Raw genomic sequence first — 22435 nt, 5'->3', positions numbered from 1 at the left:
TCTCACTCGGGCGAGTTGGGGGGGGGGGGGGGGGGGGGGGGGGGGGGGTCCGAGATGGAATGGGGGGGTGGTGGAAGAAAAGCTATGCTGACATGGACTACCTTTTCCCCACTTCCTCCGCCCTATGTGAACACACTTGTCCAAATGGAGCTTTTTAATTGGAGCATGTGCCGTCAGCTTTCTTCCGCCGCGTCAATGTGAACCCAGCCTTAGAAAAGTTTCCATTGAGCCAAAACCCCAGGGCCCAACCCCAGTGACCAAACCAATATCAAGGTTGGTCGTTGTCCGCCCAAGGATCCGGGACTACAGACTTAAACCTCCTTAAATTTGAGCGGGCATTTGAAATTTTGATCTATCGCTTCCACATGGCTGTGGCCCGTCTACTTTGAAGTCTTCCCCATCGCCGATCCGCAGGTATGACCGTCTCATCCGTTTCTTTCATAGCGGCTTAAGCGCCTGCATACCTTCTCCTGTTGTGCTAGCTGACGTATTTCATAGCCTATTTGCTGTCAACTTTTCGCAACGACGAAGATCTTTCGTTGCCCTTTCGTTCAAAGCAAACAGATATTATATTATAAGTAATAAGCAGGGGCTCTTATACATGTATAGTGTTTTGCGAGATTCTCTGCCCTAGCCATGTTTTTCTAATTATTTATGCCGACTACTCTCCAGTTGTGCCAAATTCGGAATTATCCTAGCTCTGATTGCAGGTTTGTTTCTTCATTTAGTGTTGATCTGAAACTATGCTTGCATGTAGCATAATTGTGATTATATGAATACGATTTACCACCTATTCTGTATCGCTATGCACATCGGCACAATATATATTATTGCAGTCGCCTGAGGGACTCTGCAGGCGGCTTATTCCAGCTGAGCTAAAACCTTATTATCCTGCTAATTCGAACATAATTCCTCAGGATCACGGGCCTCTACTTTCATTGCCTAACTACTGATCATGATCGTGGGACGTATAATAAGTAAGATCAAGAAAGCTCACCATGTTGTGATCGATACTAATCAGTATATTCCATTTACATTGCGGATTTGCACTTCTTTGATGCAGGATTGAGCAAGACCAGCTAGCTAGTTTCAGAAGAAGAATATAGAGCGAAAAGGTCAAACAGAAACGTCTGGTGAGAAAGAAGCTCACGAAAGAGTCAACGGGGACAGGCGGAGGACGTCGGTGCATTAAGAGCAATTAAGAGGGAGAGATCACACGACATGGCGTTCCAAATGCATCCTGCAAATGACACCATTGCTGGCCTGATAGTCGTGTGCAATAACAAAACCAAGGACGAATGCTTTAAGAAGATGGTCTTCGGGTTTAATCCTAGAGAATTTCCAAGCGGGACGGCCATCGTGGAAAGTGTGAAGAAAGGGGCGAAGCTTTTCCTGTTTCAGCATGAATTCAAGACCTTGGAAGGAATATATGAAGCAACTTCAGATGGTTACGTAGACCGTCGGGCCTTTCGCGGCAAATATACAGTTCAGGTAAACATCGTGCCACTGGTTTACACCTGCTTGCGTCGATCAGTATGTTATATTAAATATTGTTGATAATGCTGTCAGATACCCTTTCGTTTTGACAAGGCCTACAATATCCCGCTTCAGGAAAGTGAATTTGAAAATGCAGGCATCAGCTGGCCGAACTACAATTTCATGTCTCAAAGGGTGGTCGACCACGCGTTATCTGCGGCACAGGTCCTCATTCCTTTGATCCAATTAATTTAATCTAATTAATTTAATGTAATTGAGGTAGCCAGCAGCGAGTACTTGATTAGTATCGCTAAACTGCAGGTCCACAGGCTGAGCGAGGTGCTTCGCAATAAGTATAATCGACAGCGCCAGCTTCCTCCTCCTCCTCCTCGCATCTGAAAGCGGAGGTAACGTGATCACACCGGAAACATATGCGCGCGACAGAATCATCAGATTGTGAACATATCTTTGCAGTTACTTCCACTAGGAAAGATGGTCAGAACGACGTTTATTTGTTAGGACATGTAATTAGATTAAAACATATAGCTTTCGCCTTTTGTGACAATATATTCAATGTGGTCACTGCTCCTCCATTTTTGATGGAAGACGTGATGCCTAAGCGCTGGTTGATGGAATATAACAGCAAGCTAGCAGGCAGTACCAATATTAGCTCTCTCTCTCTCTCTCTCTCTCTCTCTCTCTCTCTCTCTCTCTCTCTCTCTCTCTCTCTGTGTGTGTGTGTGTGTGTGCGTGTGTTAGGTGTGTAGCGCCTGCTAATTTGATGGGTTGGTGAGAATGTGTTTTGATCAACTATTGCAATATACTTATCATATCGGCAAAAATTAATTTGATCTTAAGTCGAAATTCTGATCATTCAAATGGAATGCATTCTCTGATCTTGAGTCGAATGGAAGTGAATATATTTCTCACTGGTTGTTATCCACGCAACGCATGTCCCTCGTTTTAGCATGCACTAATCATGAATCCAAAATTTCTTATCCGTGATGCTACCAACTTGGATTCTGGAGTATATTGCTTAAGCCTCCTTTGTAGCGGTCCTCTTTCCAAACGTGTTCCTATCATTGCATGCATGCAGTTTTGACGGTTTGACATTTGTGTGACTTTTTGGCCGCTCCTTGAAGCATGATCTCAACCTGCCTTTTGGTGAATGAAGCGAAGAAATACCATATTCTTGTCACCCACATCTACACACATATGTGCTACACAGAAATCATTATATCAAATTTGTAAGCTCTCTACTAGGCGCGGGCATGAGTATACTGCAAAAACATTACCGTTTTTTGATTTTTTTTTCCCTTAATTTTGGGTTGTCATCAAATGTACCTTGTTTGTGATTAATAAAAAATGTTCCTAGTGACCATACTCTATGTCAATGTCTTTACACATAATAACCTTATACACATCCAAAGTTTTAAATAACTATCAACAGGTTTTCACTTTCCAATCTAAAAGACTCAACTTAGAAAATCTCTAGAAAATCTCCACATGAAAAGCTTCCAAAAAACTAATATCCTCTTTCTTGTTTTTTGTTAAGTTTCTTGAAGAGTTTCTAGAAGTTGTTCTATGTTTATCTAGAGATCTACGAGTCTGATTGGTAAAGCTGTCAATTGATTAGTGTAGCTCTCATCATTCGTAACACGTAAGGTGTTTTAAACAAAGGTTTTGACCTAATAAAATAAGACATAATTTTTGGAGGTTCTGATACCACAGGATTAGTCATCCTAGTCCTCTTCATCATCTGTACAAGTTTGGTTGGATGGATGAAATGGTAGAGATTGACTAGTAGTCATAGATTAGCCTTGCGTGATTTCTGGTCATTTGAGAGTTGAGTATTTGGTTGTAGCTTGCATAGGTATTATTTTCCAAGGATTGGAAACATTCTTGTTGCCTCCATGCCCTAGTAATAAACATAGCTTTCTCCATAAATCTCTTGCATATCTATAGTCTATACACATGGTACACTCTTGTGTTTTAGTTATAGAGTAGCAAGAATCTTCATTGACATCATCACTAGGATTGCCACCGATCCAATCATTAGTTATAGGCATCTCAAAAGGAAATGAACTGGCTACAATGTTTGGCTTCTATATATTGCCCTTCAAGCTATCTTACATTCCTCAAAACATTAATCGCTATGAACAAATATTGTTGTTGAAGATATATATCTCTTAGTACTTCTAGCTTTGCTTGAACGTGATACTAAACAGCTATTCAACTTGATACATCCTATTCATTATTGTATCCTAGTCCCTTAGCCATCTAAGTGTTTTTTTTTGTGTGCATACCACTCCTTTTAAATACTCCCAACATAGCCTTAAAATCTAATATCTAGCTTTACCCAAATGCGTTTCTCATGTTAAACTGATAATTTAATATGGGGAAATTGCTAGGCTTCATTATGGCTGAGTCTGCCCTTGATCTCTGGAGTCATGACAGAAACTCAGTACGCTGAACTTTGTGTTGATGTATGCTAATGTGTGTGTGTGCGTGTGGTGTGTGTTGTGTTGGGGAGCATATGTTAGTACCTAGTTCTACACCCACTATTGGGCACTGACGATGTTAGTGGGGATGTCGTGGTATTTAGTCAATACTATGCATGATGGAGCCGATGGTTATATTGTCTTGTGGGTGACTACCATATTGGGTCTATACCTTTGCACTTTTCCTTCAAGGGTGAATGTGGGCTTATCCTGGATTCATCTAGGTATATCATGTACAGACTAAAAACAACAAACTTGAATTGAAAGAGAGACACACTGGAGATGAGAGAGAGTGGGGTAGAGTTCCCCACTCTCTACTAACATATGCTCCCCAACACAACACACACCACACGCACACACACATTAGCGTATATCAACACAAAGTTAGTACCTAGTTCTACACCCACTATTGGGCACTGACGACGTTAGTGGGGATGTCGTGGTATTTAGTCAATACTATGCATGATGGAGCCGATGGTTATATTGTCTTATGGGTGACTACCATGGGTCTATACCTTTGCACTTTTCCTTCAAGGGTGAATGTGAGCTTATCCTGGATTCATCTAGGTATATCATGTACATACTAAAACAACAAACTTGAATTGAAAGAGAGACACACTGGAGATGAGAGAGAGTGGGGTGGAGTTCCCCACTCAAATGCATTGGCCTCTAAACTAGGCGCCATTTTGCGGTACTTCTTTTTGTTAGCTCAGAGTTTTGCTGCTTACAATTGCACGTGTGTCCCCACTCATAAAATGTGTGTTGTAGCTCACATTCGGCGACATGTTTATAGGCACTTGGCCCTGAAAGCAACTGCTTTCAAAACTTATCACCCAAAAGCCCTTGCTCCTACTAAGATGTAAGTTGCAGCAGAAGTGAATGTTGAACTCTGCTCAAGATGAGTGCTCCGAACTGTGCTCAAGGGTTCCTTTTACTTACTGAAGGGAGAGCCTTCTGTTCCTTTAGTGAGAGAGTGAAATGGACACAAACAAAGTGGATGAACACTGTGAATGAAGGTGCATGAGATTGAGAGAGAGAGATAGAAGAGAATACGACACCATAATGTTGTCAAACCCTCCTCCGAAAGGCCCACTCTCTATGGCGAGAGTGGTCTACTTTTGATTGCATAAATCTCTAAATTCTGACTCTATGTCAGTGACGATTTCGATGATGATGATGCAACGATGGCACATTGAAAACGCAGATGCTGAAATCTGTGTTTTACGAGCTGGAACTGCAAACTTCGTGGGATCTGGCTGTGCAACGAGGATCTGCTGCGGGAGGTGTTATCTGCGAGGTTCGGGGGTTCTACTGTGGGTACTGACTGCTGAAAACTAAAAACGCTGAGTCTAGGGCTGATTCCGTCGCGAAGATATGCAAAAACGCTGAGGTGTCTTGTAGATGCAAAAACGCTAGGGCTGAAATGTTCTGCTGCGCTGGAAATCAGCTAACTGCTGTAGAATCTGCTAACGCTAGTGGATTTGTTGTTTGCTGTGGTCGTCAGGGCTTATCTGCTGTGAAAAACGCTAGGGCTAGTCTATGGTGCAAAACCGCCAATGTTGATGCTATGTCGCAAAAACGCTAGGCCTTGCTGGGGGGTCTTGCTGAGAAGTTGCCTGTTGAGCAAGGTGCTCCTGCTGCCTCTTCTGCCAGAAAGTGCTAGCGCTAGGTTTCTATATATACAAACTTAGTAAATTTGCCCAACCTAGTTCCCAACAAAAGTCACTTAAAAATAATAAGTGAAAAATATCAAAAATAGGTCTATGCACTGTAAAAATGCTCATGATGGAAATCTGATGATCATGCTGTGTGCAACCAGAGGATATGCATCTAATCTAAGTGTCTGGACATGCACGGTCTGCGAACAGACTCACAAAAGTGCGAGATCACTTCGTATTCTACACTAACTTGACTGAACTGAACCCTGGTCATGCTGTAGCTTGTCCACGGACACATAGGGTTGGATGTGTCACGTGACATCCCCTCCTTTTCAAAGTGAGGTACTGGTACTAGACTATATGGCGTCGAGGGATATCGCCAATAACATCCGGAATCCTGGAAAGGACTCTTCGTCGGCCCACTCTGATGTGTGGGTCGTGCGATACTTGAACTTCATAAAGGTCTGCAATGCTTGCTTCTTTGGGCCCCGCCGAAAGCGACACAAAGTCTTTTGTGGATCTTTCAATGCTTCAAATTCGTCTATAGTCATGCGTCTACCTTTTTCAAGAATCTCCGAGGCTGAAAATTTCTGAAACCACTTCCAACACAAAAACATGAACATACCCATTCCATGTTAAGTGACTGGAAAAATTCTAGTCTTCTTTAAAGATTGTGCATGCAATGTAGATGAACATAGAGACGGAGTGCCAAACCGTCCTCCTGTGGGGGTTCTCTTGACCTAGGCTAGAGAGCCAATCTCGGTTCTCTGTGTTTGATCGAATCTTCCTGTGGGGGTTCTGTGGACCTTGACTCGAGAGCCAAGATCGGTTCTTCATGATTGATTGAATCTTCAATGAGGTTAACTTCACTAGAGAAAGTATCAACTAACACATCATCCTTGTGAACAATCACATTATCTTCATGCAAATCATCATGCTTGTGAGAAATCACATCTTGATCATCATGCAAATCATCATGCTCATCATTATCATTCAATTCATCATGCTTATCATCATGCAAATCCTGTGTGTCATGCTTTGAAAAAGAAGAGACTGAGAGAGTCTCCTTTTCCCGTATCTCTTGCATCTGTGCCTGCACTTGAGAAAAGAATCGGAACAAGGCGGTCCCTAGGGATTTAATATTTACGTAATTACATCAAATTTTGTGTGATCACAAACATTTACATGATCACATCAAACATGATCACACAGAAACCGGTTTAGGGTGACTTGCAAACCCACAAAACTCCCGCCGGGTTAACTGAAAAGCTCGGCGGGTTTTATTATTTTCCCTGCGGGCCTGCCGGGAAAGTGGATAAGCCCGGCGGGATATTTGCGTTATATATACGTGGGCCCGATCGGGCCCGCTGGGTCTATTATCGCTTTCGCCTTCTGAGTGAGAGAGAGAGAGAGAGAGAGAGAGAGAGAGAGAGAGAGAGAGAGAGAGAGAGAGAGAGAGAGAGAGAGAGAGAGAGAGAGAGAGAGAGTTTGCGCCACCTTTGCAGGTACGTCGAGAGGAGAGAGGAGAGAGGGAGAGAGGGGGTCGTGTGGGAGCATGCTCTGCGTCGTAGTGCGCGGCAGCAGCAGAGTACCTGACCACACGATCCGGGTATGTGTTGTGTGTGTGTGTATACGTTGTGTGGTAGCGTGCCTTTTGTCGTAGTGCGCGGCAGTAATAAGGTACCTTACTACACAATGGGAGTGTGTGTGTGTAAGCTGTTCTCCAGAATAGTGCTTATCACGGGGGCATCACCTCGGTGACGCGGGGGAGATGGTGTTCTTGTGGCAAGTATTGGCTTACTGTCTGGGTACTACGCCGGTAACGCGGCGAATCTAGTATCCTTATGGTAAGTCAACTTTCCTTCCCCTTTCCCAAAAAACATATGGGCATCGGTCGGTAACGCGGCTAAGAGATGTTCGTATGCAGGCCATTGTTTTTCCTTAGATTCAGGCGGCACTCTGTCGGTAACGCGGCTAATAGAGTGCGTCGTTTGTTAGAAGCATATGTTTTTGCATAAATGTGGCGTTCAGGTCGTTAACCCGGCCGTATGAATGTCATATAATTTGTATGTGCATGTGCAATTAATTTTTTAAGTATTAAGTATATGAAATACTTGGTCGGTAACGCGGCTGTGAAGAGTATTTCATATGCAAAATGTATGAATTGCTTGATTTTGTTGTTTTTAACTGTCCATTTGAAATTATATACTAGCCAATCATATTCAAAAGAATAATGTATTCATCAATCATCGTTATTTTAAATGTTCTATTTATATAGAATAAAGCTGGCATTAATCATCACTATTTTAAATGTTCCATTTATATAAAATACTTTATTCATCAATCATAGCTATTTTAAATGTGTCATTTATATAGAATACTTTATTTATCAATCATCGTTATTTTAAATGTTCCATTTATATAAATTACATGTAAAAAAAATTATTTACACACAAATTGCATGGTTAATATTTGTTTTTAATCTTTTTAAAGGACTCTCAAGCATTATCAATTTATCGCTAGTTTTAATGCTTACATAAATTCTCTGCAAAAATCTAAATACATACAATTTGCATGTTAAATATTCTTTTATATCTTTTTAAAGAGCATCAATTATCATCGCTTTTTGATTGCTACATTTACATAAATGCTATGTAAAAAAGTGTGTGAACACAATTTGCTAGTCTAATTTGTATACTTCCAATGTTTTAAATGTTTTGAAGATTTTAAGTCGGTGTGTGCTTTGTTTGAATTAGTATGTGCGCACGGACAAAAATATAAGTTACAAAATTCAATATATGTTGAAATGTTAAAGACCGTTAATATGTATTGTTTGATCTGAATTAAGTTCTTATAAACCATTTGTTTGAACTTCTTTTTACACGTGTAGCAGAGTGCAATTTTAAGTGAAGATTATATTCAATTTTTATCAATATTTCCATAACATTTGTTAAAGTCTTCAAGTGGTGGTTAAGAGTTTACCAGAGATAGTGTGAGAGTGGTAGTGTCATTCGAAACCATGAATTTGTATTTGATATGTTGTTTTTGTATTGTCCAATGCAAATATATTGACGCCAGATCACAAGAAATGTATTATGCGTGCCATTCGTAAAGAATATATTTTGGCAATCTCATCATGTGCAGTTGACCCCATACAACAGATTAGTGAAAGCGATGTCTACATCAAAGACATCACTAGCGCTATATGGGAGAACACAGAGCGCAGGTTGCGACTTGAAGGCCAATACGAGTTGTTGAGTCCAGTCGGGATACGAGAATTTGACCCCCACCATAAAGTTAGGACAGTGTTGGGCAATATGAAAGTATGTTGCAGAGACTTAAAGGAAGATATCCCACCTGCTTGCGACATGTCAAAATTAGAGCTCTGGGATAAATTGTGGGAAGAACAGAAGGTAAAGATGAAGCATGTGAAAGCGCAGGACCAAGCAGCTCTACCCAAGAGATTGAAGATGGCACAAGATGCACAAGCAGCTTTGGGAGGTCGATCTGATGCCAGCGGCACCGGCACAATCATGTGCACTGCTTTGAATGCAAAGTGCGCTCATCTTGTCGGCATCCCTCATGAAGCCTTGGTAGAAGGTATGAGGATTGGAGCTGGTGCCTTCGGTGTGTGCACATTGTACACTGTCAAAGGCATCTCATTTTTTCCAGACCACATTACATATGTGGGAAAATGTTACAAGGGAGGGAGTGAGGCAAAATTTGACAGCTTTCAGACAGATCAGGGCATGCAAACGCTTCACCCCTCCATTGTCAGGTGCATTGGGTTTACCACAAAGTCTCCTTGGATCACGATATTCCCATACTACAATGGGAGTACCGTGGGCGACATGATGTGCCGCTTACCTTTCGCTCACGGATTGTTCAGACAACACATGCACAGGCTACAACTGATGAGCTAATATAGCGAAACGCGTTTGGTGTATACATATGAGTTATTTTCCTCTCCCCCCCCCCCTCCCCCCAAATTTTCCCTTGCCTCCTATCTACTTTTACTTGTCTCACTTGTCTTAAGCAAGTTTCGCTCGCCATGAATTTATTTTATAAGAAATTTAAAAACCATTCAATATGAAAGTAACCATGATGCACAATATGAGATTTTCAATGCATGCTAGTCAATCCACATATCAATCACCTATATTGTGAGCAACCATACACATTGCAATGTAATCTATACATGGCGTAATAACCATAACAGTACTATGAATCTCTCTATGTAATTATTATTATAATGCTTATTTATATGTCCACTTTGATTTGCAAACAATAAGACACATCTAATTTCATCTGCTACAAAAACAAACGAAAGCAATAAAATATATAATTGGTCATTTCATGCACTAATAATCTATTGTAATAAATAATGCAAACGAATATATAAACCAATGCATGAACTAACGCAAATAAATCTTCAATATAATCACCCAATTGGGGACTACTTGAACCCAGTGAAGGATTGTAGCCCACCCATGCAACCAATTCAATATATAAAAGCTATTTTAACCCAATCAAGGATTATAGCTCTTATATTGTAAATCAACTCAAATATAAGACTTCAAGGATCTTTATATGTCTGGTACACTAGTAGAGGACATCCGACCCTTGACTATCGACTAGACATTTACATATGCCCATCTTCCAAAACCAATTACAACCCTCATTTGGACCAATGGCTTCTTCGCAATGAGCATGATTCCCCAAGTTTTTAGTTGTTTTGGTTTCGTACCTTTATGTCGGTAAACGAATTAAAATTTTTTAGAAGTGGTTACCGAATTAAGAATCACGTCCGGCCCAAAAAAGGACCTGTGACTCTGTAACCTTAGGACAAATCACAAGGAGATGACAATACCCAACACTCGGATACACTCCCCAAGGATTTGCCTAGATAAAAAATCGTGGTTAGCACACTATTTAATATATATAATTAAGCTCACCAAGTTTTTATATTTTCCCGGCGGGCCCGTCGGTATAACGCAGATGCCCGGTGGTGCTGGCAAGGAAATTGTGGAAGCCCGGTGGGCTGACCGGCTCTATAGATTTTTGCAGGTCATCATAAAAGTCATGTAAACAATTAATGTGATCACGTGATGTTTTTGTGTAAATACTATAGTTATTTACGTAATCACCCGATCGTGATTACGTTAATGAAATCCCTGAAGGCGGCTTTCCTTTCGTTGTGCTCATGCTCTATGGTTGCTATTCTTTCTTCGTGTTCACGCTCTATTTCTACTTTTCTTGCTTCGCATTCTAACTTCCTGTCCATCATCATCTTGTCGAATGTCTCCATAGGATCTGGTGCAATCTTTGGCGTAGATGGGGAAGGGTCGAAAAAACCTCTTGGCGAGGAAAACTCTTCTTCGCCACTTCCATGCTCACCACCTTCAAGCGAAGTATCCATTCCGCTTCGAGTGATGACCATCCAGTGAAGTCTTGGGTTCTTAAGTTCACGAGAAACTTGGGTTCTTGTGGGTCTTTGGTTCTTGGGTTCTTGGGGGTCTTGAGTCTTGAGGGTCTTGAGGGTCTTGAGGTGCTTGAGGTGCTTGAGGTTCTTGAGGTTCTTTTGTCGCTTGCAATCTGTGTTAGAGAAGGAATCTTCTCTTCACTCGAGTTCTTCTCTTTTTTGCGGGCGCACCCATTGGCGGCCTTGCGCTCACACCAAGGTTTCTTTTTCCCACCTCACGTCGATTGGCCGGCCGCTAAGTGCATGGTCCGCTCTCAATGAGTGAAAAGAGGCACAAGGGGAGGCTGGACAAGCCCTTCTTTCTTGGGTTTCCTGTCACTCTTCAAAAACACGATTAGGAATCGACATGCCCAAGAGGACTTGGGTTACCTACGACCGCAACAAGCAAATTTTTTTTAAAAAAATTGTGGTTCTTTCCTTGAGTGATACAGAACACTGCCAAAGCTCTGATACCAATGTAGGGTACAACGGAAGTGAATGTTGAACTTTTCTCAAGATGAGTGCTGCAAACTGTGCTTAAGGGTTCCTTTTACTTACGGAAGGGAGAGCCTTCCATTCCTTTAGTGAGAGAGTGCAATGGACACAAACAAAGTGGATGAACACTGTGAATGAAGGTGCATGAGACTGAGAGATAGAGATAGAAGAGAATATGACACCAGAATATTGTCAAACCCTCCTCCGAAGGCCCCACTCTCTATGGCGAGATGGTCTACTATTGATTGCACAAATCTCTACAATGCTTTGGACTTGCCGATGATGTCGACTACGATGAGGACAATGACAAGACGGGATGAAATTTGAAAATGCTAAGGGCTGAAATTTGCAAATCTTTATGTGCTGAATTTTGACTCTATGTCAATGACGACAATGCAACGATGACGCGTTGAAAACGCAGATGCTGAAATCTGCGTTTTCCGGGCTGAAACTGCAAACTTCGCGAGATCTGACTGTGCGGCGAGGATCTCCTGCGGGAAGGTGAGATCTGCGAGGTTCGGGGGTTCTACTGTGGATACTGACTGCTGAAAACTGAAAACCCTGAGTCTAGGGCTGATTTCGTCGCGAAGATCTACAAAAATACTGAGGTGTCTTACAGATGCAAAAACGATAGGGCTGAAAATCTTTTGCTGCGGTGGAAAGCTGCTAACTGCTGTAGAATCTGCTAACGCTAGTGGATCTATTGTCTGCTGTGGTCGCCGGGGCTGATCTGCTGTGCAAAAACTTAGTAAATTTTCCCTACCTAGTTCCCAACAAAAGTCACTTAAAAATAATAAGTGAAAAATGTCAAAAATAGGGAAAATAGGTCTATGCACTGTAAAAATGCTCCTGATGGGTTCTGATGGAAACCTGATGATCATGCTGTGTGCAACCAGAGGATATGTATCTAATCTAAGTGTCTGGACATGCACGGGACATGCACGGTCTGCGAACAGACTCACAAAAGTGCCAGATCACTTTCTATTCTAGATTGACTTGACTGAACTAAACCCTGGTCATGCTGTAGCTTGTCCACGGACACATAGGGTTGGATGTGTCACCTGACATAAGAACAAAGGAAAAGTGTGTGAGCAATACAATTTGTGTCCCAACGGATACAGCCATTGTAATCGACCGCGATTACGCTTGCAAAACCGACAAAAGACATAAACCGTCTTAGCAGACACTGACTGTTAGTACCTACGTAGTAGGAACACACATCTAGCACATGTACAAAATCGACAGTCACATCACATGACATCACAGGAAATCACCAGACATCATAGGACATCACATGACATTTAACATTCATTCGGATGTTAGACCATGATTTATCGGCAATGTAGCTAGCAATCACATCTAGGTCCAATCGGGACCTCAAAGATGTCCGATTGACTAACCCCTATTGCAACCATGTCTATTCGAAATCAATCAGACCAAAATGCTACAGTCATTTCGGCTATCAGTTCCTGCACTCGCAAGAAGTCAAGAACAAATCAGTATCATTATCAGGAATTCCATTTCATAAAGTCATATAGTAGAATACTGTAAGCTCTCAGTATCCCTGAAGCTCAAAGAGACATTAGTGACTCTAGTATCTAAATCAAGGCATCTGTTGACAAAGGAGTGGAGTGACTCCCCTCTTGTGCATCCCACTGCACCAGATCTCCGGCCAAGCTAAACTCTGGGTTCCATTTGGATTAGACTATGCTAAACCAAAAGCATCGAGGTAAACTTTCACAATCTGAGGAGTATCTGCTAGGTCCTCCTCCTCCACCCACTTCGCATCAAGTGCAGGATAATTCTTGAACTTAACCAAGAACCGCCTTCAGACTTTACCCTTATTCTTTGTATCGTTATGTGCAAAAATCTGTTCAGGAACAAGGATCTCCTTGTTTTCTTCCACTTCGGGTTGCTCATCAGGCTCCCCATCATCAGGAACATCACCTTTAAAAGGTTTCAAGAGACTCACATGAAATGCATTGTGAATCCTCCAAGTATCAGGCAGTTTCAGTCGGAAGGAGACTTCATTTATCTTTTTAGTAATCTGGAAAGGGCAGTAGTATCGCATACTAAGCTTTGGAAAAAGCCTCTCCTCTCCCTTTTTCTTTCGTAGGCGTGCCTTCTCAAAACGTAAGAGCATCCAATCATCCTCCTTCAATTTCATGTCGCTACGATGGCGATCCGCTGCCTTTTTCTGTCGTTCTTGAGACTTCTGCAAAGTCTCGCAAACCTTGGCAAAAGCCGTATCCAGATCTCGCATATATTCATCCGCTTCAAAGATCTTATCTTTTGTGCTCAAGAAGGGTGGAACCTTCGCAGCACCTTCAACAAAATCTCAAATGGCGCCTTCCCCGTCGACGAGTGTATCGTGTTATTGTAGGAAAATTCCACCAAAGGTAAATATCTTTCCCATTGAGTCTTCTGATCTGAGATATAAGACTTCAATAAATCTAGAACCACTGAATTGGCAATCTCGGATTGCGCGTCAATCTTCGGGTGGAACGATGACGAGAACTGCAACCGCGTGTGAATGTTCTCCCAAATTGCCTTCCAAAACAAACTCATAATTATGGGCTCTCTGTCAGAGACAATTGTCTCAGGCATGCCATGTAATTTGAAATCTGGGCCACAAACAGTCTCGCTAAGTGATCCGGCTTGACTGTTTTCTTCACTGGAATGAAATGAGCATGTTCAGTGTTTGCTAAATCTGTCAATAACAATCCAGATACCATCGTGACCACTCTGTGTTCACGGGAGATCAAAAATGAAATCCATCGCTATACTTTCCCAGGGGCGGGTGGGTATGGGTAAAGGCTGTAGCCATGCCTGTGCTTTATGCTTGTCAAACTTGACCTTAACAAGATCTAGAACAGAGATATGAGTTTTTAGACCAAGCTCAACACGAGGCCAAAAGGAGATGGTTCCATCTCAACAAGGGTTCACAAGGAGTTGGTCTACTAAAGAAAAATGTTTTCATAGTAGAGCTTGGAAGACCTTACGATTAGCTTCATTAAAGACCTCCAATGGTTAGTGTAAATGTCCTTAGAACTTAGGTTAAAGCTAGGCCTATGCTTGAGGTGCTTGATGATTCAATTGCATGAGATGCTTGATAACTAAGGTGCATGCTTGACGCTAGGTATGTGCTTGAAGTCAAAGCCAATCCCTACAAGGAGGGGGCGAGCCCTTGAAGCTAGGGCCATGAAGCTAGGGGCATGAGAGAGAGAGAGAGAGAGAGAGAGAGAGAGAGAGAGAGCATGCTCTTGCTATACCCATGCTTGATGACTAAGGTGCTTAAGCGCTGGTTGATGGAATATAATATCTGCAAACGCCGGCAACATAATGACAGCAAGCTAGCAGGCAGTACTAATATGAGTTCTCTCTCTCTCTCTCTCTCTCTCTCTCTCTCTCTCTCTCTCTCTCTCTCTCTCTCTCTCTCTCTCTCTCTCTCTGTGTTTGGGTGTGTGTGTTAGGTGTGTAGTGCCTGCTAATTTGATGGGTGTGTGAGAATGGTGTTTTGATCAACTAGTGCAATATACTTATCATAGCAGAAAAAATTAATTTGATCTTGAGTCAAATGGAAGTAAATATATTTCTCACTGGTTGTTATCCACGCAACACATGTCCCTCGTTTTAGCATGCACTAATCATGAATCCAAATAATCTTTAAATTTCTTATATATCCTTGATGCTACCAACTTAATGTTGGGTTGTCATCAAATGTACCTTGTTAGTGATTAATAAAAAATGTTCCTAGTGACCATACTCTATGTCAATGTCTTTACACATAATAACCTTATACACATACAAAGTAACTATCAACAGGTTTTCACTTTCCAATCTAAAAGACTCAACTTAGAAAATCTCCACATGAAAATCTTCCAAAAAACTAATATCCTCTCTCTTGTTTTTAGTTAAGTTTCTTGAAGAGTGTCTAGAAGTTGTTCTATGTTTATCTAGAGATCTACGAGTCTGTTTGATAAAGCTGTCAATTGATTAGTGTAGCTGTCATATCATTCGTAACACGTAAGGTGTTTTAAACAACGGTTTGGACCTAATAAAATACGACATAATTTTTGGAGGTTCTGATACCACAGGATTAGTCATCCTAGTCCTCTTGATCCATACAAGTTTGGTTGGGTGGATGAAATGGTCGAGATTGACTAGTAGTCGTGAATTAGCCTTTCGTGATTTTTGGTCATTTGAGAGTTGAGTATTTGGTTGTAGCTTGAAAAGATATTATTTTCGAAGGATTAGAAACATTCTTGATGCCTCCGTGCCCTAGTAATAAACATAGCCTTTTCCATATGCTTTTATGTATTGTGTGACATCTCCATGGTATCCTGAATATAGTAGCAAAATCATGGCAAGCATCCTTTGCTGGATTCATCAATTTCTTGCATATCTATATGTAGTCTATACACATGGTACACTCTTGTATTTTAGTTATAGAGTAGCAAGAATCTTCATTGACATCATCACTAGGATTGCCACTGATCGAATCATTAGTTATAGGCATCTCAAAAGGAAATGAATTGGCTACAATGGTTGGCTTCTATATATTGCCCTTCAAGCTATCTTACATTCCTCAAAACATTAATCTCTATGAACAAATATTGTTGTTGAAGATATATATCTCTTAGTACTTCTAGCTTTGCTTGAACGTGATCCTAAACAGCTATTCAACTTGATACATCCTATTCATTATTGTATCCTAGTCGCTTAACCATCTAAGTGTTGTTTTTTTTGCATACCACTCCTTTTAAATACTCCCAACAGGTTTCATGTTCTTTCGCATAGCCTTGTGTCATAAAATCTAATATCTAGCTTTATTCAAATGCTTTTCTCATGTTAAACTGATCATTTAATATGGGGAAATAAAAGGGAAACAAGATCTAGAACAGAGATATGAGTTTTTAGGCCAAGCTCAACACGAGGCCAAAAGGAGATGGTTCCATCTCAGCAAGGGTTCACAAGGAGTTGGTCTACTGAAGAAAAATGTTTGCACGATGGAGCTCGGAAGACATTACAATTAGCTTTATTAAAGACCTCCAATGGCCAGTGTAAAAATATCCTTAGAACTTAGTTTAAAGCTAGGCCTATGCTTGAGGTGCTTGATGATTCAAGTGCATGAGATGCTTGATAACTAGGGTGCATGCTTGACGCTAGGTATGTCAAAGCCAATCCCTACAAGGAGGGGGAGAGCCCTTGAAGCTAGGGGCATGAGAGAGAGAGAGAGAGAGGAGAGAGAGAGAGAGAGAGAGGAAAAAATGACGGGGAGGACCAGAGCTCCTGCGTTCGGAGACTAGGTCACAACTGGTCTGCTGATCTTCACTGTCTCAACTCTTTCTCTCGCGGGCGTATCCTTGGAGGTGGGCTGTGTATGCAGCAAACTTGCCATAGCTTGCCGAACTCTCAACACACTACACAATCAGATCCTCTCTTGAATAAATTGAGCAATGGCTCTTCCCACCCACTTTTGCTTGAATCCTCGTGAGGCATCCATGCCTCCCTTGGTATCTCAATGAGAGATGCTGTCAATCACTGCTCTTATATCATGCTTAATTGATGCCCTAACTTCTTACCCTTCTGTTAAGGGGGTGCACAAGGTTACCTTACCTGCCCAATCGATTTTGGCTCAAGTATCTGTATTCAAATCACGAACTATCATTCTGTACTTCACTGGGAAACTCCCCCCCTTGCATGAAATTGTAGGGCTTCTTGATCAAGGATTTAAGAAGGTTGTAGTTGATAAAGTGTTCTACAATGGGTCATGACTATATGAAGTCCTTTTCTTATCGCTTGAAGACCAAAAGGCCTTTCAAAATTCATCCACCATCATTTTATGTGGACAAGTTGTCCATGTCTTCCCCTGGCAGCCGATCAAACAGATTAAGGAGGAGCTTTTGTCCAAATGTCCTTTCTGGGTAGATTTTGTGGATTTTCCTGCCTTCTTGTGGCCTGGTATCAAGGACCTGGCTGCTTCATTAGGCAAAGTATTTTTTGCCCCTACTATCAATTGCCCCAATAGAAACAGGGCATGTATAATGTGGAATATTGATACACCCATGCCTGACACACTAGAAATTGAACTAGAATCTATTGGCAGGTTGGTCATATACCTAAAGTCTGGAAAACTAGCAGGATCATGTTATCATTGTGGCAATCTAGGTCACTTTTCAAAAAATTGCCCTACTCTAGCTAGAGACTCAATTGAACTCATTCCTTCATTTCGTGGCAGTAAACACCTAGTCCCTAGAGACCAAAATTTTGGTAAGGTAACATGAAACCAAGCTAGCAAAAATGCCCCACCATCTCCAACAGCCGTTTCACCTGAATATGTTGCTCCTCCAGGCAGGTATAAGTCATCCCTACAAAGTAACAAGAACAAAACCCTACCTCATGTAGGGAACCAGGCAGGCTCCTCACCATCTACCTCAAAAAACCCAAGACCCATGGAAAAGGGGAAAAGGGTAGTGGATGCTGAAGGATTTAGTTGTCCAAGAAAACCTTCAAATCTAAAACAAGATTTTCTGGCTATGCATCTCCCAATACCTTTGATATCTTACATGACATCCCATCCCTAAACACCCTGGCTGTTATTGACTCTGTTATCCTCCAACACTCAGCAGTTAAAAACAATGTAGGCCACATTAACTTAGAAGTACACATGTCTGACTCCCCAAGTGATGATGACACTCAATTGGACTTAGATACTCCTCCCTCCTCATGAAGATAGCCACCTTTAATGTTAGAGGGCTGAGCCACCCTTCAAGGCTCCTGACTTTTCAAAACTGGCTTCTAGCCTCTCACCTAGATGTGTGTTTAGTGCAAGAGCATAAAATCCATGATAAAGCTGGCACAACCATTCATTTTAAGGGTTACAATGCTTTTTATGGAGGAAAAAAGGGTTGCTATTCAGGAACATTGACCTATATTAAGATCTCTCTAAACCCTCAATGGTTACTTGACCATCACTCTGGAAGATGCTCTATCTTGATTCTCCCTGGGGATCATTGCGTATTTGCAATGTCTATGCTTCTAATGCTACAGCTAAAAGACTCGACCTCTGGAACTGGCTATCTAATCTAAATTGTACCCAAGGTATAATAGGTGGTGACTTTAATATGGTAGAGCATGCTGCTCATACCACTTCTCTATCCACTGTTGTGAATGCTGGCTGGGAAAAATTTCACAAAGGTGCTAAGCTCATAGATTCTTGGGAGGCTGCTTCCAGGCCATCCTCTGGTTTCACCTACCACTCTGCATCTCATCAGAACTCTTGGTCTAGATTGGACAGAATGTACTTTATCAGTTCACACTGGCTGCCTAATTCTGAAAAGATGTTTGTTGATGTTTCAACTACCATGTCTAACACTTATCACTTTTTTTGAACCTTATTTATTATGCTTCGAAAAATATGCATATGTATGGTCATACTAAACCCCTTATGTTCAACAACTCTCTGCTCACTCATGCAACTTTCAAACAGCAAGTTAATGATCTCATACAATATGCAATTGAGCATTACACTAACCCCCTAGTTTACTGGCTATGTATTGTCTCTGGGATGCAACAATGTATCAGAATTGTTGGTAAGATAGTAGCAAAACAAGGGAATCTGAAACTGATGAAAGCCAAGTGCAAGGCTGAGCTGCTTGTTCACAAAGCTGGTCAAAACATGGTACTGTGTCAAAGTGAGCTTCAGGAATTGGCTGAGGCTAGAGCCACCATTCTAGAATGGGAACTGGACCAAACTGCTAACTAGAGGTTCTTATGTAGGCAGTGGTTTGTGGAAGATGGTAGAGATGCATCAAAAAGCTTCTTTAAGAAATTGAGACACAAGAAGAGCAGACAGAGTCTTACGTCAGGATGATGGGCCTCCTCTGACCAAGGGATGTGATATCCTGGAAAAGGTTGCACATTATTACAATGAGCTGCTCAATGTGCAACCTGAATACTCAAAAACTAGACAGCAAGATATTCATACCCTGCTTGATACAGTGAATCCATGCATTGAGAAAGCTACAGCCACCAGATTGGAGCAACCTCTACAGGACAAGGAAATATTGTATATATGCACTGCATAAATTGCCCAATGAAAAGTGCCCAGGCATATGTGGCTTATCAAAGGAGTTCATGATCTCCTTTTGTCCTGAATTGAAAGGAACTGTTTGTCCATGGCTCAATGCAGTGAGGATTTCTCAATGCATGGATCCTACACTCAAGCAGGGTATTATCAAGCTGATACCAAAGAACACATTTCCCAAATCCCTCGCAGACTAGAGGCCTATCACCATGATGGGAATGCTCTACAAGATTCTGGATAAAACCATAGCAATCATAATGTCACATGAGCTTAGGAAATATATTCATCCTGCCCAAACTGGATTTATAGCAGGTAGATCTATTTTTGACAACATTCTTACTTTGCAGATAGGTATTGAACATGCTTTAGCCACTCATCAAGATATGGTTATGTTCTAGATTGACTTTGTGAAAGCCTTTGACACAATACAATGGGATTTTGTATCCAGTATCCTAAGCAAAATGGGGTTTTGTATCTGGTATCCTAAGCAAAATGGGATTTTGTATTTGGTATCCTAAGCAAAATGGGGTTTGGACCTAAAATCAGTGGATTCATTTATTTCATTAGACAGAATGCATATTCGAGAGTTGTCATAAATGGCAGACTGCCAGAAAAAGTTTACATTGCAAGGTCTGCTAGACAAGGCTGCCCTATTAGCCCCCTTTTCTTTGCAGTATCCACTTATCCTCTGTATGCTTATTTGGACTGTTTAGCTAATAAGCGACATGTGCAAACTCTTCAGATTGGTTCTAAACAAGTGGCAAGAAAGGGCTTTGCTGATGACACATTTCTGTTTTTGAAAGCTCATAATGTAAACATCATGAGGTGTGTGAAAGTACTTGATTTGTATGTTGTAGCAGCTAGTTTGCATTTGAACCTGCAAAAGTCTTCTTTGATAGATGTATTAGGCAGAGATTTTGCTGCCCTTGTGTGGCCTGGGAAAAGAGTGCATAAAGGCTAGGTGTTCAGACATCTGGGCTACCCAATAGGAGTAGAGGTGCCACACAAAAAACTGCAACAGTGGGTTGTAGCTAGAGTCCAAACCAAAATTACTGGCTGGCACTATGATGAATGGCCAATCCATGTGAGGCTTAGAATAGTGAAGTCTATTTTCATTCCCTACTTGCTATATTACCTCCCTCTGCTGGCATGGACTGACAACATGCTTCAGAAATGTGTTTCTCTGATGGCTAAACTTCTCTGGGGCATTTCCTCAGCATTTGCTGCATTAGTGTCCTCGCAAAAAATAAACACACCCTATCATCTAGGTGGTCTGCATATTCTGAATTTTCAGATTCATGCTGATGCTAGAAGGGCATGCCTCATCAAACATATGCTAGCTTCTGATACTGACTAGGCCATATGTATGTGGAAACTCATAGACCAGGCTATTGTATATTTTCATGGTACTTGGCAGATAAACTCTTGGGATAAACTGTTTACTACAATACCTTTGAAAACAGGATTTGAAACATCCACAATGCTTATCAGATTCTGGAAAAAAATCTGTTCTGCTCTTATCTGGAAGGGAAGAATGAGATATACTAGAAATTCACTAGGTGCTGGAAATATCTTTTGGAGCTTTGTCTTTAAAGTACCTCCTACTAAACTGCTTGGAAAATCTGCAGTGTCTATGTCAAAGAAGTGAATTGCTCAAATTAGTCAATTGCTAGACTCTAACTTATAGTTGAAAATTTTTGCAGTGGCAAGAAGACAATATAGACTGGGGTTCAGATGCAGAAGAGATTGGCACCAGCTTGGAGCTCATGTATACAGCTTGCCAGTGTTCAACTTAGTTAATGAAGAAGACAGATTTAGAGATTGGGATCTGCCAGGACACTCAGCCAACTGGTGGAAATCACATACAGATGTATTTTATATTTTTCTTTTGCGTGAAAACAATATGTATCAGAGATGTAACAAGCAATGGAGTCTAAACATGAATGTATTATGGTGGAACAATGTACTCAATAGCATATGGCTTGTACCTAATTAGTTTAAATTCAAATTCTTTTTGTGGAGAGTAAGTACAGGCACTCTGGCCACTGCTGCAAATCTGAATAGGAAAGGCTGCACAAATGGAACTTGTGCCAGATGTAAGAAAATGGAAACAATGAGACATGTTTTCTGGCATTGTAAAATTGTAGCAGAATGGTGGAAATGGGCTGAATACATGTAGTATACAGCTTGGGGGGTCCAAATTACCAAATATAAGCTCACATTTGCTAAAGTTAACACGCAGCATGACACTGCTGTACAATTTTCCGTGCACTCCTTTAGAATCTGGTTTCTATGTTTTATATGGTCTATGAGAAATCTAGAAGTCTTTGAAAAGAATACAGGGTGCAATCACACTGTGCCAATGAGGGTCATCAGAGACGGGATGATAGAAGATGCAATGGTGTTGAAGGACAAAGATTTCAAAGATAGAGTGATGCATGTCCTCAACAAACTGATAGTTTGATGAGAAATCAAGATAGTATGTAAAATGATATTGTAAATATAAGAAAACAAAAAAAATTTCCAGAGAGAGAGAGAGAGAGAGAGAGAGAGAGAGAGAGAGAGAGAGAGAGCCCATGCTCTTGCTATACCCATGCTTGATGACTAAGGTGCTTAACTAGCTGGGGACCAAGGTGCTTGAACGGTTGAAAGTCAACATGTATGCCTACAAAGGAGGGGGCGATCCACACAAGTAGGGAATGAGAGAGAATGAGCCAACCCTCACCCAAGGGGAACCCCTTGCTCAAAGCGGCAA

The 22435-nt window shown here is 41.3% G+C and overlaps 1 protein-coding gene and 1 pseudogene across 3 annotated transcripts; both read left to right on the top strand.

Annotated features, from left to right (window-relative positions):
* The first annotated feature begins 262 nt into the window (after window positions 1–262).
* On the top strand, window positions 263–2149 carry LOC147442890 (DCD domain-containing protein NRP-like). Of its 3 annotated transcripts, none has more exons than XM_086529736.1 (5): window positions 328–414; window positions 918–977; window positions 1064–1491; window positions 1570–1701; window positions 1798–2149. In XM_086529736.1, exons 3-5 carry the CDS (start codon window positions 1222–1224, stop codon window positions 1873–1875), a joined length of 480 nt encoding a protein of 159 aa, XP_086385862.1. In that variant the 5' UTR covers window positions 328–414; window positions 918–977; window positions 1064–1221; the 3' UTR covers window positions 1876–2149. The 3 variants fall into 3 exon arrangements, with proteins under 3 accessions (XP_086385861.1, XP_086385862.1, XP_086385863.1); XM_086529737.1 differs by lacking the exon at window positions 328–414 and adding an exon at window positions 533–710; XM_086529735.1 differs by lacking the exon at window positions 918–977 and having other exon boundaries at window positions 263–414.
* Window positions 2150–16974: 14825 nt separating this feature from the next.
* LOC147442889 (uncharacterized) lies at window positions 16975–22144 on the top strand (annotated as a pseudogene).
* Window positions 22145–22435: the final 291 nt, after the last annotated feature.

This window comes from Adiantum capillus-veneris, chromosome 14, assembly GCF_014529385.1.
Source record: "Adiantum capillus-veneris isolate H3 chromosome 14, ASM1452938v2, whole genome shotgun sequence".
NCBI lineage: Eukaryota > Viridiplantae > Streptophyta > Polypodiopsida > Polypodiales > Pteridaceae > Adiantum > Adiantum capillus-veneris.
This window is presented reverse-complemented; position numbering and strand designations above follow the sequence as displayed.

What these genes read in the sequence shown, in the direction of transcription:
- LOC147442890 (XM_086529735.1), top strand. Translation starts at nt 1,222, where the DNA reads ATGGCGTTCCAAATGCATCCTGCAAATGACACCATTGCTGGCCTGATA. An exon ending in GCGGCAAATATACAGTTCAG is followed by an intron (nt 1,492 to 1,569) that starts GTAAACATCGTG and finishes TAATGCTGTCAG; the next exon opens with ATACCCTTTCGTTTTGACAA. An exon ending in ACGCGTTATCTGCGGCACAG is followed by an intron (nt 1,702 to 1,797) that starts GTCCTCATTCCT and finishes GCTAAACTGCAG; the next exon opens with GTCCACAGGCTGAGCGAGGT.